We start from the raw sequence: 13,515 nt of genomic DNA on the forward strand, positions 1-13,515 counted from the left end.
ACGGCTCTCCCATAGGGACACCGAGTCCAGAGCTCATCTTCCCCCTCTCCCCAGAGGGAATTAGGGTATACATGAGAATGGCCCGGGCCCTGCTTTTCTGATGCCAATTGCAGACGTGAAGTCACGCCAGACCCTCGCGGGCAGACCCGTCATCCCGCACTAGGCAGGCGACATTGGGTGAGTGGTGTGAAGAAGTTACTCCGAATTTCTCATATGCCAGTTTGGTAGAATGAGAGACTTCCGCTTGCGCGTACATCTCTCCGTTCGTAGCATAGAAACGCAGCGTTGAAGAGGACGGTGCTTGAAGAAGGGGAACAAGAAGAGGAGTCAGACTCTGCGCGGAAATTGGCGCTTTATATATGAATTTTTTGTGACGTGGGGTTGCAAGGGTCTTTGGCGGCAGCCTTGCAAATGAGGCTAACCAATCAGTGAGCTGGACTGGCAGGTACCTTCGGAAGGAAAGACCCCTCGAAGCAACCCCCCACCTGCCAGATCTGGATCCCACGTTTTATGGGTCCCGAAGCTTAGCGATAAGGATCCTTATCGCCCTGCCGCTGTGGTTCCTGCGTGAGGTCCCTTTGGTTTTGTATTGGCGATGGGGTCTTTGGTCAGGTCCAGACCGCTGCACAAAATTTCCGTGACGCTGAGGCACATGTCCCCCTTCTCACTTTCCCGTCGACGACGCACCTCTTCTGATCAACGTTATTGCTTAATTTTCTTCTCTTTTGATGCGAATTCTACCGAATTCAGGTGTTCATAGTATACGACTGCACGTAGATTCTTAATCCGCAATCATGATACTCGAACCGAAGGACTTCCCGCAGATGTGGCAAAAGCCGTCAAGTGATGACTTACTCAGCACACTGAAGCAACTGGAACTTAGCCCTCCGGTATGGAGTCACAAGCGCAGGCGATCTGATATCATTCATGAACAAGAGGCCACGGCGTATTTCCGGCGCGAAGTAACGATGTACCTATCGTCCATCATCAAGAGCGGCCTCTCCTGGATTGAGGACGATGACAAGAAGGAGGAAGTCTGGTCAGAGGCTAGCCGCAGGATGACGGAACGATGTGGAAGAACCGGTACGTGTTGACAATGACTGCTGCCTTCCCTGAACTGCGCAGCCTCTAATGCCGCACGTAGCCATGGGCGAGATTACTCGGCGATGGCCCTTTAGAGAAGAGGACCTCACGCCGACCTTTGAGCTCATCATCCGGGAGCCGCCCCTGACCGGCGACTCACTTGGTCTCAAGACCTGGGGGTCTTCTTACGTTCTCGCCAAGCACTTGCCATCTATTGGTTCGACAGCTCTCTTCCGGCTCTTTGACGAATCTCTGGGCGAGCCGCGGCCATCTATCTTGGAATTAGGTTCTGGCACAGGCCTACTTGGACTTGCGGCGGCAGCTCTGTGGAAGGCTCATGTAATTCTCAGCGACTTGCCAGACATCATGTCGAATCTTTGCCATAACGTCGAGGCCAACCGTGCCACGGTGGAGAAGCTGGGAGGTTCATTGAACGCTGGTGCACTTACTTGGGGTGGCTCAGGGGATGAGGAAGTTGATCAAGATCTCTTTGGCAAACGAAACCAGTTCAAGGTACGTGACTATTGAAAATTGCTACGGAGAGACTACTAATCTAGCCCATAGGTTGTCCTCGCTGCTGACCCCCTTTACGACGACTGTCATCCAGGGCTTCTGGCAGGTGCTTTTTCTGAGCAGTTATCAATTGCAGACGATGCTCGCGCAGTTGTAATGGTCCCGCTACGAGACGAAACCACCAAAAAGCTTCTCAAGGCTTTCCGAGATGCTATGGGAAGCCAGGAAAACCCTCTACTATGCATTGAGGAAGGAACACTCGATGGCCAGGATGACTGGGGTGAAGACAAGGAGGGCACCGACGTGACTTGTTGGTGGGGAATCTTTGCACGCAAGCAGAAAATATGAATACTAGAGGCGCAATCGGCGAAATGATCGAGTTTGAAGACGACTCAAGACATAGATTAGACGATGGATAATGGCATAGGCCAGCCCTCGCATTTTAGATTTAGATCTAGACAAAACAGAATTCAATGATAGGTGACTCTGATGCCTTGACATACAATAATCAGGTGCAACCAACTTCACCGTCCGTCCCAACCCGTTGCCGTGCCGCGTGTCCAGCTCACGGGAGGCTCCTTCCCCCAGGAGAACCTCCTTCCATCTTCTATGTATATCTGTGGCCCTGAATCACTGCCTCTGCAAAAATCACTCGTCCCTCCCTCTGAGAAAACTCGTGGATCACTCTCCTACGGTCCTTTCTCCTCGCTTCCTTACTTCCAAACTTCCAAACTTCACACAAATCTTCTTCCTCTTCTCACACACTGTCCCAAACAATCCAACCCAAGCTATCCTATCCACGATACACGGCCTCTCGGTATGCACCTGAGACACCTTCAAATACAGCAAACAAACGACTAACCTTAAGGATGGTTGGTCAAATCACCTATACTGAGGAAGAAATTATCTTCATTCTCCATCACAGCCTCGTCAAGGACAAGGATCATAAGGACACCTTGCGCGAGTACGAACAGCGATTCAGCAAGACTCTCACCATGGCTCAATTGAAATACGTCAGAGCCAAATATGGCCATGATCCTGAATTCGGGTAAGTTTCCTCCCTCGATGGGCCCTTTCACTATTACCTTTTGGCCTACGCCTCCCTTACTCTCTCCTTCTTTGCTTGGAAAAACGTGAAGAGTGCCACTTTCTCATAATTTTTTGGCAGCACGGCAATGATCAATGGACAGGTCCCGGACAATGGCGGTAATAGAAAGACTGCTGTTCCATCCCCATGGCAGTAAGTCGGTTCAGCTTCTCGGGAGACGTGACCCAAGTTACTAACTTTAATCAACTTAGGGAAGCAATGGTTGCACCCATCCAGTGCGAAAACGATCAAAACAATCAAAACGATCAATCCTTCACATCTTCTACGAATGAGGATGATTCAGTCTCTGAGGATCACATGCTGCAGGTCCTGGCAAGCTATGTATACAATTCTCCCTCAGAGGCTCCCGGGAAGCTGGCTTTGTCCTCCGACGAGGTACAGCAGGATGAGCAGGCGCGCATCGACGCAGAGGAGTATGCTGCTGCACACGAAAAGATTCTGCAGGTGTTCGAGGAGAATCCCGACCGCCCGTATGGTGTACAGCCTGTTCAGCAGCACTACGAGCAAATGCTCTTCCCTTCTACAGTGCAGAAGCGAAAGCGGGATGAGCTTGAGGAAGCGGGTGATGGATCGATCACAGCCCCGGATTCAGGCTTATCTCCTCCAGTGCTTGAAGGACCTCAAGAGAGCTTTCCGAAGCGTTTGAAGACCCAGCCGCAGGAGACATACTCCCAGGAGCTCCCTGCTCAGTATATATCCCCGATGCCAAACAACAACGCACCCCAGACGACCGGACATGATGATGAAGCGTTGAACCTACTCAATGTCAATCTTTCCGAAGTCCCTGTAACCCCCGAGAATCTGAGAATGGGCACAGATCATGTGCATGCGGAGAGAGACCCCAGTTTGTCACCCCTGACAAAGCTTCTCAATAGCATCGACAATGAATATCCTCAAGGACCAACAACTGACAGCTCGTTTTCCGCACAGCTCGATCGCCCGATGGACCCATCTGGCTATAGCACCGTCAACTTCGAGAATGCTATGTTCCAAGAACCAGATCCATCAGCTGCTCCCACGTGGACAGGGGCAGACCCAACGATGTTATCTGCGAGCCCCAGCCTCAACTTCTTCCAGTCCACGCAATTTGCGCCATGGGAAGCACCCTACAACGAGGAAGAGAGCAACTTCTGGGGTAACCAATCAGGCACCTGGCAGGGTGTGACTGGTTATAATACCGCACTGGGATTCAACTTAGATCTGCTCGTTCCACAGTATACCCAAACTTCTGCACCTTATGCATATGTTGAGTTGATGGCCAGTGGCAGCGGAACATACCAAGATTCCGGAGCCTTAATTTCTGCGCAGCAACAAATCGAAGGCCAGAACGTCGCTAGCTTCTCTGGCGGCATCAGCGTCGACTGGAACAACGTGAGCAATGCCGAGTGGGAAGAACTGTTCATGTACAGTGCAGAGCCACAGGGCCATGCCGACTATTCTCAGCAGTTCTTTGGTCCTCTCGAGTAGAGCTGCGATCCGCATTTTTCCTTCTTGCATACGATCTCTGAGTCACAGTTCACATACAATTTTTGTCGCCTAGAACGCAACGAAGCATCACATAACACCTTGCCTACTTTCCAATACGATACCCCCTTTCTTCCCTTTTTCAGCAGATTCCTCCTTTTCGACAAACTCCTCTTCGACAATGAACTCACCATATTTGGACCTTCGGTACGCAGGCACGGTAGCTTGCGAATAAATAGATAGGTGGTTGGTGGTCATTGCGACATAGACTATAAGATGATTTCCTCCCAGATTGGCCACAATATCCATTGTGACATGTAATGTAACGAACGACGCTCCCAGCCTGCCTTGTTCTCATAACGACATTGAAAAAGACGCACGATTTTCTAGCCTCCCATTGTCCAAGCTCCCAGCGCCAAAATCCGTCCACGATGGGTATCTAGTGCAGTAGAAACGAACAGACGGGCGCTCTCCCCCAGGTATGTTGTGTGTTGTTTTGCATGTTGTTTGTGTGTATGTGTGCGTTTGCTTGAAACTCTGGCCTCTCCAAGCAGACTTTTCTTCGCAATCGACCTACCCGCTTTGCTCTGCCTTGTGAGGGTGGTGAAGTAGGCTGTAATAGTGGTTTTCGTGGGGAAACCCCGAAGAACAATGCAGTTGGAAAAAAAATCAAAACAAGAGAAATGGGACAAGATTTGAGGGAAAGTAGGCGTTCAGACCACGATGGTTGTTGATTTCCTCGACTCGCCCTCCTCTGGTGGGAAGCCAAACACGAGCCTGTACAGGTCGCGCAAGAATATATACTGGCTAGATCTTTGGCTCATGTAGTGAACGCTTTTGGCCAGGTCATGCGCCGAGATACGTTTGCCATGGGCCGGAAGCAGCGAGGATCCCCTGAACGCCGAATCGGCATGCACAAGGTTCTTGTAGTACTGTAAAAGTGTCGAGTGCGCAGGCAAGGACCCGAAGGAGCCCGTGGGCATATGCTTGACAAAGGCTTGGAGAGCTGACTTCTCGGCTTTACTGTCAAGAGCCGGGTCTCGAGTAAAGCCAACGTTCATGGCAGCCTTAATGACGAGGGCTTTGATACGGTTGCTGTTGCTGTCCTCGCCTGCCGTAGTCGTTGTTGCCGTGCTTGATGTCTTGTTGCTGCTTTGCGAGTAGCTCGACAATTGCGAAGCGCTGCTTGACCACCGTCCCCCACGTCCGCTGTCAGATGTTGTGCCTAGAACAAGAATATTTGGCACTCGGGGTGAGGAGCTCTCTGGAGAGATCGGCGTGTCTTCAAATTCGGTCACGGGAGTTTCAGGAACTGGTGGCGGCTTCCGTGGCCGTTCCTCGGTCAGGCTTTTGTGACTTTCCCTCTTTGAGTATGATGATCGGTTCGACGCTCTGCTCTCACCTCGAGCAGGTTGATCATACTGCTGCTGATGGCCGAAGAAGCTCGTCTGGCTCGGTCGTGGGGTGTTTCGGTCTGGCCGCACTTGAGTCCACCCGTCTCTGAAGAGGTCGCAAAGCTCCCAGCATGCCTGTACCGCGGAACACAAGAGCTCCTCGTCAGGAGCTCTTCCGTCACGCTTATTCTGTCTCAGACTGAAAAGCATCTCGGCAAGTGACCAACACGCCTTCAACAAAGAGTCCGTCTCATCGGCCAATTCGCTTCGCTGTTTCATCAATCGATGGCAAAGAGTAATATAGAAATCTAAAGTACGCTCCCGGAAGGGTTCTGGGAGGTTCTGGATGTCCTGAGCGCTATAGAGACTGGATCATGGTTAGCTAATTTGTCCAACCCTTGTGGATCTCTGGAATGGACTCACTGGTTATTCAGTTCAAAACTGACTCTCAAAACAGAATCAGCAACTTCATCCTTCCTCTGCCGGACGTCGAAAAGGGACTGGCAAAAGTCTCGGCAATGATCGAGATTCTCTCGCACGTGGTGATCATAGTGGTCTTCGTCGCGGTTGTCATAAAGGCGCTGGCAAAGCCTCCAGCACGCCATCCAAGCTTTTTCGTGAGCATCGGGAGTACCTGAGCTATTGAACATCCGTGTTCGATGAATCGAGCTCAAGTTCGCTAACGTGTTACACAATGTCCAGCACTCTTGGAGAGCGGTTCGTAGAGCCCTGATTTCCGAATCCTCCTGAGGCAAGGCAGGGGTAGCGAAGGGCTCTTCGTCGTAATTTTCGGTATCGGTCTCTACTTCTCTAGCCTCGTCGATTTCTGTTTCGCGTTAGCCCATTCAGTCGTAGGATGAGTGTGTGGAATATACAAACTTTCAAGGCTGCTTGTGCTGCTAGACCTTAGCCGGGACGACTCATTAAGCATGTCGTGGAGGTCTTGCGCGCGTGGTGTGGCGCTGTCTAGACTGTACCGAACGGGCCGGATATCTGTGGAGAGAGGAGGTGGTGTAGGCAGTCCAGGGGATCTCGACTGTTCTAGCTCAGTACTTGAATGGCTTCAGGTGAAGCTTTTAGGCAGCCGTACCTTAATTGCATGATCAGTGACGGATGGAAGACTCATTGTATCGGTCTTGGGTGATGATCTCGTGCTGCTTTGATCCGGCTTTACTGTCGGCTCCGTAGAGGCCTGTCCCAAGGTTACTCTCTGCCTGTTTGGGAAAGAGTTTCCATGAGATACTTACCCAGCTATGGAAGCTTTCCGGCGCATGTATGACTGATACGGCTTCTTCACTGCTACTCTGCCGCAAATGATCGGGAATGTTGGTCGAGAGCATCATGAGCTACGATGGGTCAGTCACGCTGCCTGCCTTGGGAATGGCATCCAGAAGACTAACCTGAGGATGTGGTGCCGGATTGGTAACATTAGGCCGGGCCTGAACCTCCTCCGCCTCTTCGTCCTCGATTTCTGTTGTTTCAGTACCTGTTGAAGTGACTGGTGAAGGTCCAACAATATCGCTCGGGCTCATCAAGTTCAAATTTGTCGACGGAACTCTCTGAATGGAGTTGGGGCGCAGAGAATTGCGGCCGGAGTGATCTGAGGCGTTCGAAGACCTATACCCACATATAAGCTTGGGAACTACAACGACACCGTACGACCATAATTGCTTACATGCTGGCGAAAGGGGATTGAAAAGAACCGTTGTCGGGAGATGAGACAGACATATCGTTGTGATGGGAATAAGCAGATATTTGACTTCCGATAGACGACCGGAGGGGGGCTTCGAGTGCCATCGTCAGTCTCTCGACTCGTTCGTATGCGATAACCTTCCGGCACCGACGCAGGTAGTGATGGAAGTCGGCCGGGCTGTCCAGCAGACTGGTATTCGGCGGCTTTCAAAGTCGAGAATGCCTCGGGTGCCCCACGCAGTTTGCTTTCTGGTCGGTTGGGTCTACTCCTGGGCCGCACTGGTTAAATGGTGTTGGTCGTGATCCTAGAGGCCGTCGAGGCGAAGGAATAAAGCTGTGCTGGAAGGTCTCGTAGACGACGGCCCGGAGATCATCAAGCTTCCAGACTAGCGATAGAGGCTCGAGAGTGAAGAAGCTCGAGAGCGAGAGGGTGGGGAGGGCAGTTTAAGAGGAGCTGTGCCTACTGCTACCTCAGTGCTGGGAAGAGTAACGGTACGGAGACCGGGGTGGCTCCAGGCCGACCCTAGCTGACCGTGTCTGTGCCTCGCTCACGCGAAATATCGACAGGGCCAGGTTTGGTTTCGCTGCGTCGCGGCGGGTCTACTGTGACAGCAGGGGTACCCAAATAGCGATCCTGACGATTGAAGGGACAATATATGGGGAAGGCAAGTTGGCTCAACCTGGGGGCAACGCGACTACGGCCTTGCTGGGAGAGAATTGGGGAATTTCAGAGGGCCAGATCAGGCTGAGAGCTGTACGTTCGTCTCTGCGACCCAAGCTTAGGTAGGTATGCTGCAGTATGCCCGTCTCTTGGGAAGGGCGGTTGAGAGAGAGCTGCGGCTAAGATTCGACCAAACGGGTGACTAGCACGGCTCCACTGACGGCTCCGTCGTCTATGCGGTCTCGGGCAGCTGGGCAAGAGAAGCGAAAGTTGACAGAATGGAAAAAGCAGATAGACAGACAGAAGAAGAGCAGGCGACAGCTGATTCGAGACGGCGCGGTTGATGTGGATGTCCAACGTCCACCGTACAGACACCCGGCAGGTGGCACGGAGGCGGGCGGTTCGGTGGTACGGGTAAAGAAAGAAGCCAGCTCTCCAACGGAACGGCGAGAAATTGTTATGATTTGCAGGGAAAGATGACCACCAGCAGTAATAAGAATGGGTGTTCTCGGTGCTTCTCAAGGAGCAAGACAAGCTGGATTTGAGTTGTGGAGGAGAGTCAAGTCAGAAATGTCAGAAATTTGTGTGTTGTCTGAATGGTTGACCTAGTTCCGATCCGCCTTATGGACAGGCACCTCACATGGGAATGAATCAGAAGGGGGAGACCAGAAATGGATCGTCGTAGCGTTCGCTGGCAGTTGAGCAGAGGAGAGTGATCCGACAGGACGAAGGGAAAGAAGGCTAAGAAGTCAAATCGTTGAAGTAGAGAGGGCCGAGGTGGCCAGAAAGAAGAGAGGTCCGCGGGGTGGGATCCAATCCGCGAGCTGGGTCGGCCGCACCTCAGTCGGAGACAACCACCGCGGTACCACCACCATCTTTTGCGCCTTCTTCGTTCCCAGGAATACTAGGATACACCATTCTCCACGAACTTGAGCCAACCTTAGTTAAGGCAGGCACCGGGCAGCATGTACATAGAAGGCGATGGATGAACCAGTCAGAGATGCAGCTGCGCGTCTTCTCCCATGGGCATAGCAGCGCACCTCCTGACGGGTTCAACCAGTCAGAGTTGGGCACAAGGTGGTGTCGGTGGATGAGAAGAGCGACGTCGAGCTGTGGGCTGCATGAAGCAGACAGGCGTCGGCGCTTAGCAAAAGGTGGGTCTCGCTTCCGTCCAGTCGTGCCCGTGAACCACAACCGACCCCTGCACTTGACGGCCCCACTTAGGACGGAGGGGTTTGCCTTACACTTTGGAGGGGTGATGGAAAGGCAAGGGGCGCCCGGCCAAGAGGGAAGGAAAGATCCAGAGCCACCACTGCTCCAAAGGAAATAGCAGGGAAGAGAGAAACTTCCTCAGCTGGTTCTCAACCGCCCCGCCGTCCCTTCCAGGCCTGGAGGCAGGCAATGGCTGTTTGCGGAATTAAACGTCAGGTGTATAGTAGGTAAGGTAAGGTAGGTACGAAGGAATATATGGAAGGAACGTATTTGATCATGGGTAGTACGGAGCAGCGAGACTGCCAATTAACCTGGCGAAATGGAAGTGAATGTGGTGGCATTGAGGTATTGTCTGCCAAGGTACCTCACCGAAGATTTGCTTTCTTATACCTCAATTCGACTCTGACGTGGGACAACTTTCACGAGAATTCCTCCCCGTCAATTCCAATTTCTACCCATCGTATCAGAATCATCTGGAGTCCAAGACAGAGAAGACCCTTTCCTCCGTGATTGACCGAAACTGAGGCCGGCGGCGACAAGTTGTTTAGACCGAGCCGGTATGCTGGGCCCAACGGTATCAACCGCGGCCTGCATGTCTGAATTGGGACTTTTGTCCCTCTTCTGATTGCGTGCAGTGTGCCTGCTCGCATATCGGGGATGGATGGGCGGATATCTCTCGCAACCTCCTCTAAAGCCCTCTTGTCCCCCCATCAGAGAGATTCGCGGGCCAATCTGACGATGCCGTGTCATTGAAGACGCGGGAAACACAGTCACGCTACCTGGAGTTGCTTATGTACTGTGCATTTGGGGGCCGTGACATGCGCGTGCACGATTGTGAACGGCTCTGCCCGTCCGTTGTCGTGGACGTCTTCGTTACCAGTCTCGGTCCCTGTTTGCCGCCCTGGTGGGAATGTGTGTGTGTGTGTGTGTGTGTGTGTGTGTGCGAGGTGGGGGAGCTCCGTTGGGATTTGGGAGCAGACGCCTAACACCTCTTCACTTCAACTTTCAACAGCGCAGGCTGCGGTGGGCCACAAACTCATTTGCCGGCTCCAGCAACGAAATCGAACACTTCCTCGACCTGTACCTTCGACTTTTGACGAGAATTTGGAAAAGCGTGGTGGGAGTCACTCGGCCGCCCAAATAAACAAAGCCACACCTCTGCCATATGGTCAGAACCGACTTGAGCCGTGTGACTGGGGCTGTTTGCTCCGCGACAATCGGCCTGATCCGGTCAGTAGACATTGGGCCAGGTTTTAACCATTCATCAGGTAAGACCCCGAGAGAGAGGTGGTTGGTGATGTACTCTTATTCATACACCAGTCTTTACTTCACTATCGTGTGTACTACCAACAGAGTGCTAATCGTTGTAGGAGGGTATAAGAACAAGTTCTTCGCGAGCCCAACGTGTCTGCCACGCATCAGACGTCTGCGTTTCGACATTGATGTAATTCGTACTCTGTACTCAAATCCCCGCTTCTCTTTTCTATTCATGGCAACACGGATTCCGATAATCTGGAACGGCGTTTCCTCAGTACCTTACGGATATTGAGGGGGGGGGGGGGAGAAATTTGTAGCGGCACCATGCTGCAGTGAGGTGCACCGTTCGACACAGAGTGGGCCCTGATCGACCTTCATTCACACGCTACCAGGTGTGACAGGCCACACCCAAGCCTACCGTTTGTTTAAACCGTCCGTGGTAGGGATTGGATGGAAGCCCGGGTCCGTTGCGGCTTCAAATCCTACTGGCGGGTACATATCCCTCCTTCACCGTTGGTTTTGCGTTGGCTGTTGGTTCGAGTCTTTCTTCGAAAATCTTGCCAGCCAGACTCTGTCACCTACCTAGGCAGCTAGGCAGCAGCCTGTCCAATGGTTGCAATGAGTATTTGGTCAGTTTCCTTGTGGAAGACAGAGTAGGAGATGCCTGACATCCAAACTTGTGACTCAGTTCTTGCAACTCGATGGTTGTGCCTATTTGAAGTAGCATACATAGAATAAAGGTACGCTTACATCAAAACATATTCGGACTTGCCTTGGAGAACTTTTCCTTGAGATTGGCGTACAGAGTAGGCTACACACATCTCAAAAGTCAAACCCAAGTCAGTTATCCTGGGCAATCGCTACATAGAAACGGGTAACAAGATCCGGCCAAGCATCCCAACAATTATGTTGCTCAAGGAAACCCCGCCCCTGTCAGGGTCCCCGGCGACCCGTTGATGTCTCGCAGACAGACTCATCACCTGACAACAGCTCGCTTCGTAAATTCATCGACGTTGTAAGTACGCTTGGTAGGCTTCGCAAACTGCCCAGAACCTGGAAGGCGTAACATTGCTGGTCCTCAACACGAACTTTTCATCGTCCATTGAGGCCGTCATTTTCTTGAAGAATTGCATCCCAGCCATCGTTTTAGTACAGTGATAGCCCTGGCTATCATGTAGGTGCCTTCGACTGATCACAGCGCTAGCACGACTTTTGGTAAAAGCAAACCACCTCGACCCCAGCGACCCGGTGGGGTGTGCAGCTCCAGCCTCCAGGACCCAGGAATCCGTGGCCGGGCACCAGTTTGCTGATCGTCGATGGAGGGGCCGGACTATTCGCCCACCACCCCTCCACGCTTCGAAGGATCAGATACGATGTCAATATCGCCGAAGCCTGCGGCAAACTCATTTTCCAGATATCAAGAACGAAAGGGAACCAACTACTAGCCAAGGATGGTATGATATCTTTTCCCTCTCCATTCTCCGTGAACCCTCACCTCCCGAACGCTGGCCTGCGACTAGCCGGGGTCTCTGCTTGCTTCGTGGTATCCCTGACGCCACGACCGCATCACGCATGCAGTTCAACGCGCGTAGGCGCCAACAAGCAGCTCTGCGGGCTCTCTACGGCCCAGGACTCCCCATCCGGTATGGCTTTGCTCTGTACGACATGTAGGAAGCTGGAGTTATGCTGTATTTTGGACACCGGAGAGCCAGTCGCGGTAGCAGTTGCGCGCTAAAGTCGAATCCTTTCGCGGTTGCGCCAGTCCCTCGAGCTCAGGATTCCAAAGTAATTTTGTACTCATGCGAATACAACTCGATGCCATGGAGCTGTGGGTCTTTGTCACTAAGTTTTGCTTATCTGTGAGCGGTCTTCCGGTTCCGCATATGCGTCAGTCTAGTTCGGCCAGGCGGACGTATCTCCAGACTCTGAACGCTGTGCAGCAAACCAAGGCTTGTTGGAGCTACCCTGTGTCCTGTGACAAATCACCACCATCCGCGAAATGAAAGCTTCGGCGGATATGGCCCCATTCAGGAAATCTGGTTGGTGCATCTCGCGGCAAAAACCACCACTGCGCCATTCCCAGACCCTCGGGTCTTCATGTTAGCCACTGCTACACGGCCAGCACAGCACTTTGCACCTGCTGCCTTGCTGAACCCATGTCCCCGTTGGTGCTTGGAGCATCACGCGAAAAGGAAAAAAAACGAGGAAGAATGGGGCACCATCTACCAGGATTCAACAATCGAAACAAGCACCAGGCAGAAATCGGCAGATTGGCTTGGGCTCTCCCGGGTCGTGTACCCGGACTGCCTGTTTCTCTGCAGAGCCCAGGACAATCGCGGAGGTTCAATCGGTGAACTCCGCCTTGCGTATAATTCTGGCCCCCAAGGTCAGCCTGCTGTACAACGTCACTGACCGGCAAGATGCTGGAGGCTCTTTGGCCGGTACATGCTGTGCTAGAACTGATATTCTTCGTCCATATAGCCCCGTCTCACCACCCACCATATGCTGTTGCAGCAAGGCGCATGTGGTCAGCGATTAGCAGCTAGGCGGACTGACATGAAAGCTACTTTTGCCTACTGGCTGCTACCTCTGCCTTGACCGCTAGATCAAAGTGATGCGCTGCTTTCAGACTCGGAGAGAACCAGTCATTCTGCTAGAGCATTGAAACATTGTTGGGGTGTGACACTGCTACACATATGAATGCCTGTTTCATAGGTCGCCTGATATAGCTGCGTTCTTTGTTGGAGGGATCTCGCGAAGAGCTGTCACTGTGGGAAACCAGATGGTCGTCCAGCAAACAAATTGGTACTACCGACCAGGTGCTGAGCTCATTGATTAGGACCCAGCATGCTGTCTAATTACGCGACGAGCGACGTGAAGACTAGTAGAGTCATCTGAGAGAATTGAGACCTTCCGAGATAGCATTCCTGCGTACAATTGCAGCCACGGTCAATTTCCATGTGGCGGGGTTGCATCCGGGCCTGTGATTGTCTCGATGCCAATCGACATGCCTCTTGCCACCACTTGCTGAGCTTGCTTTGAGGTGGCTGGTTCTCGCTGCCTGTAGGAGTCGGAGACGGGAGCTTTCCATCTGTACTGAAGGACATGTTCGCTGACGCTCCATCACGGCT

At 52.4% G+C, this 13,515-nt stretch overlaps 3 protein-coding genes across 3 annotated transcripts; 2 read left to right on the forward strand and 1 right to left on the reverse strand.

Annotated features, from left to right (window-relative positions):
• Window positions 1-794: 794 nt before the first annotated feature.
• Window positions 795-4,171, forward strand: CPAR01_01366 (uncharacterized protein; the record flags this gene model as incomplete). The annotated part of the gene is made up of 7 exons (XM_060485655.1): window positions 795-1,083; window positions 1,145-1,596; window positions 1,648-1,910; window positions 2,109-2,207; window positions 2,465-2,644; window positions 2,765-2,836; window positions 2,896-4,171. The coding sequence occupies 7 exons, from the start codon at window positions 795-797 to the stop codon at window positions 4,169-4,171; spliced, it is 2,631 nt and encodes an 876-aa protein (XP_060356512.1).
• Window positions 4,172-4,881: 710 nt separating this feature from the next.
• CPAR01_01367 (uncharacterized protein) lies at window positions 4,882-7,458 on the reverse strand (the record flags this gene model as incomplete). Its single annotated transcript, XM_060485656.1, has 7 exons — window positions 4,882-5,929; window positions 5,986-6,388; window positions 6,442-6,598; window positions 6,653-6,754; window positions 6,810-6,908; window positions 6,963-7,179; window positions 7,238-7,458. Coding segments are annotated over 7 exons (2,247 nt in total), but the record flags the coding sequence as incomplete, so codon positions are not given.
• A 2,966-nt stretch (window positions 7,459-10,424) lies between these two features.
• On the forward strand, window positions 10,425-10,638 carry CPAR01_01368 (uncharacterized protein; the record flags this gene model as incomplete). Its single annotated transcript, XM_060485657.1, has 2 exons — window positions 10,425-10,551; window positions 10,583-10,638. 2 exons carry the CDS (start codon window positions 10,425-10,427, stop codon window positions 10,636-10,638), a joined length of 183 nt encoding a protein of 60 aa, XP_060356514.1.
• Between the last annotated feature and the right edge of the window lie 2,877 nt (window positions 10,639-13,515).

This window comes from Colletotrichum paranaense, assembly GCF_030867605.1.
Source record: "Colletotrichum paranaense strain IMI 384185 chromosome Unknown Scaffold_1.1, whole genome shotgun sequence".
NCBI lineage: Eukaryota > Fungi > Ascomycota > Sordariomycetes > Glomerellales > Glomerellaceae > Colletotrichum > Colletotrichum paranaense.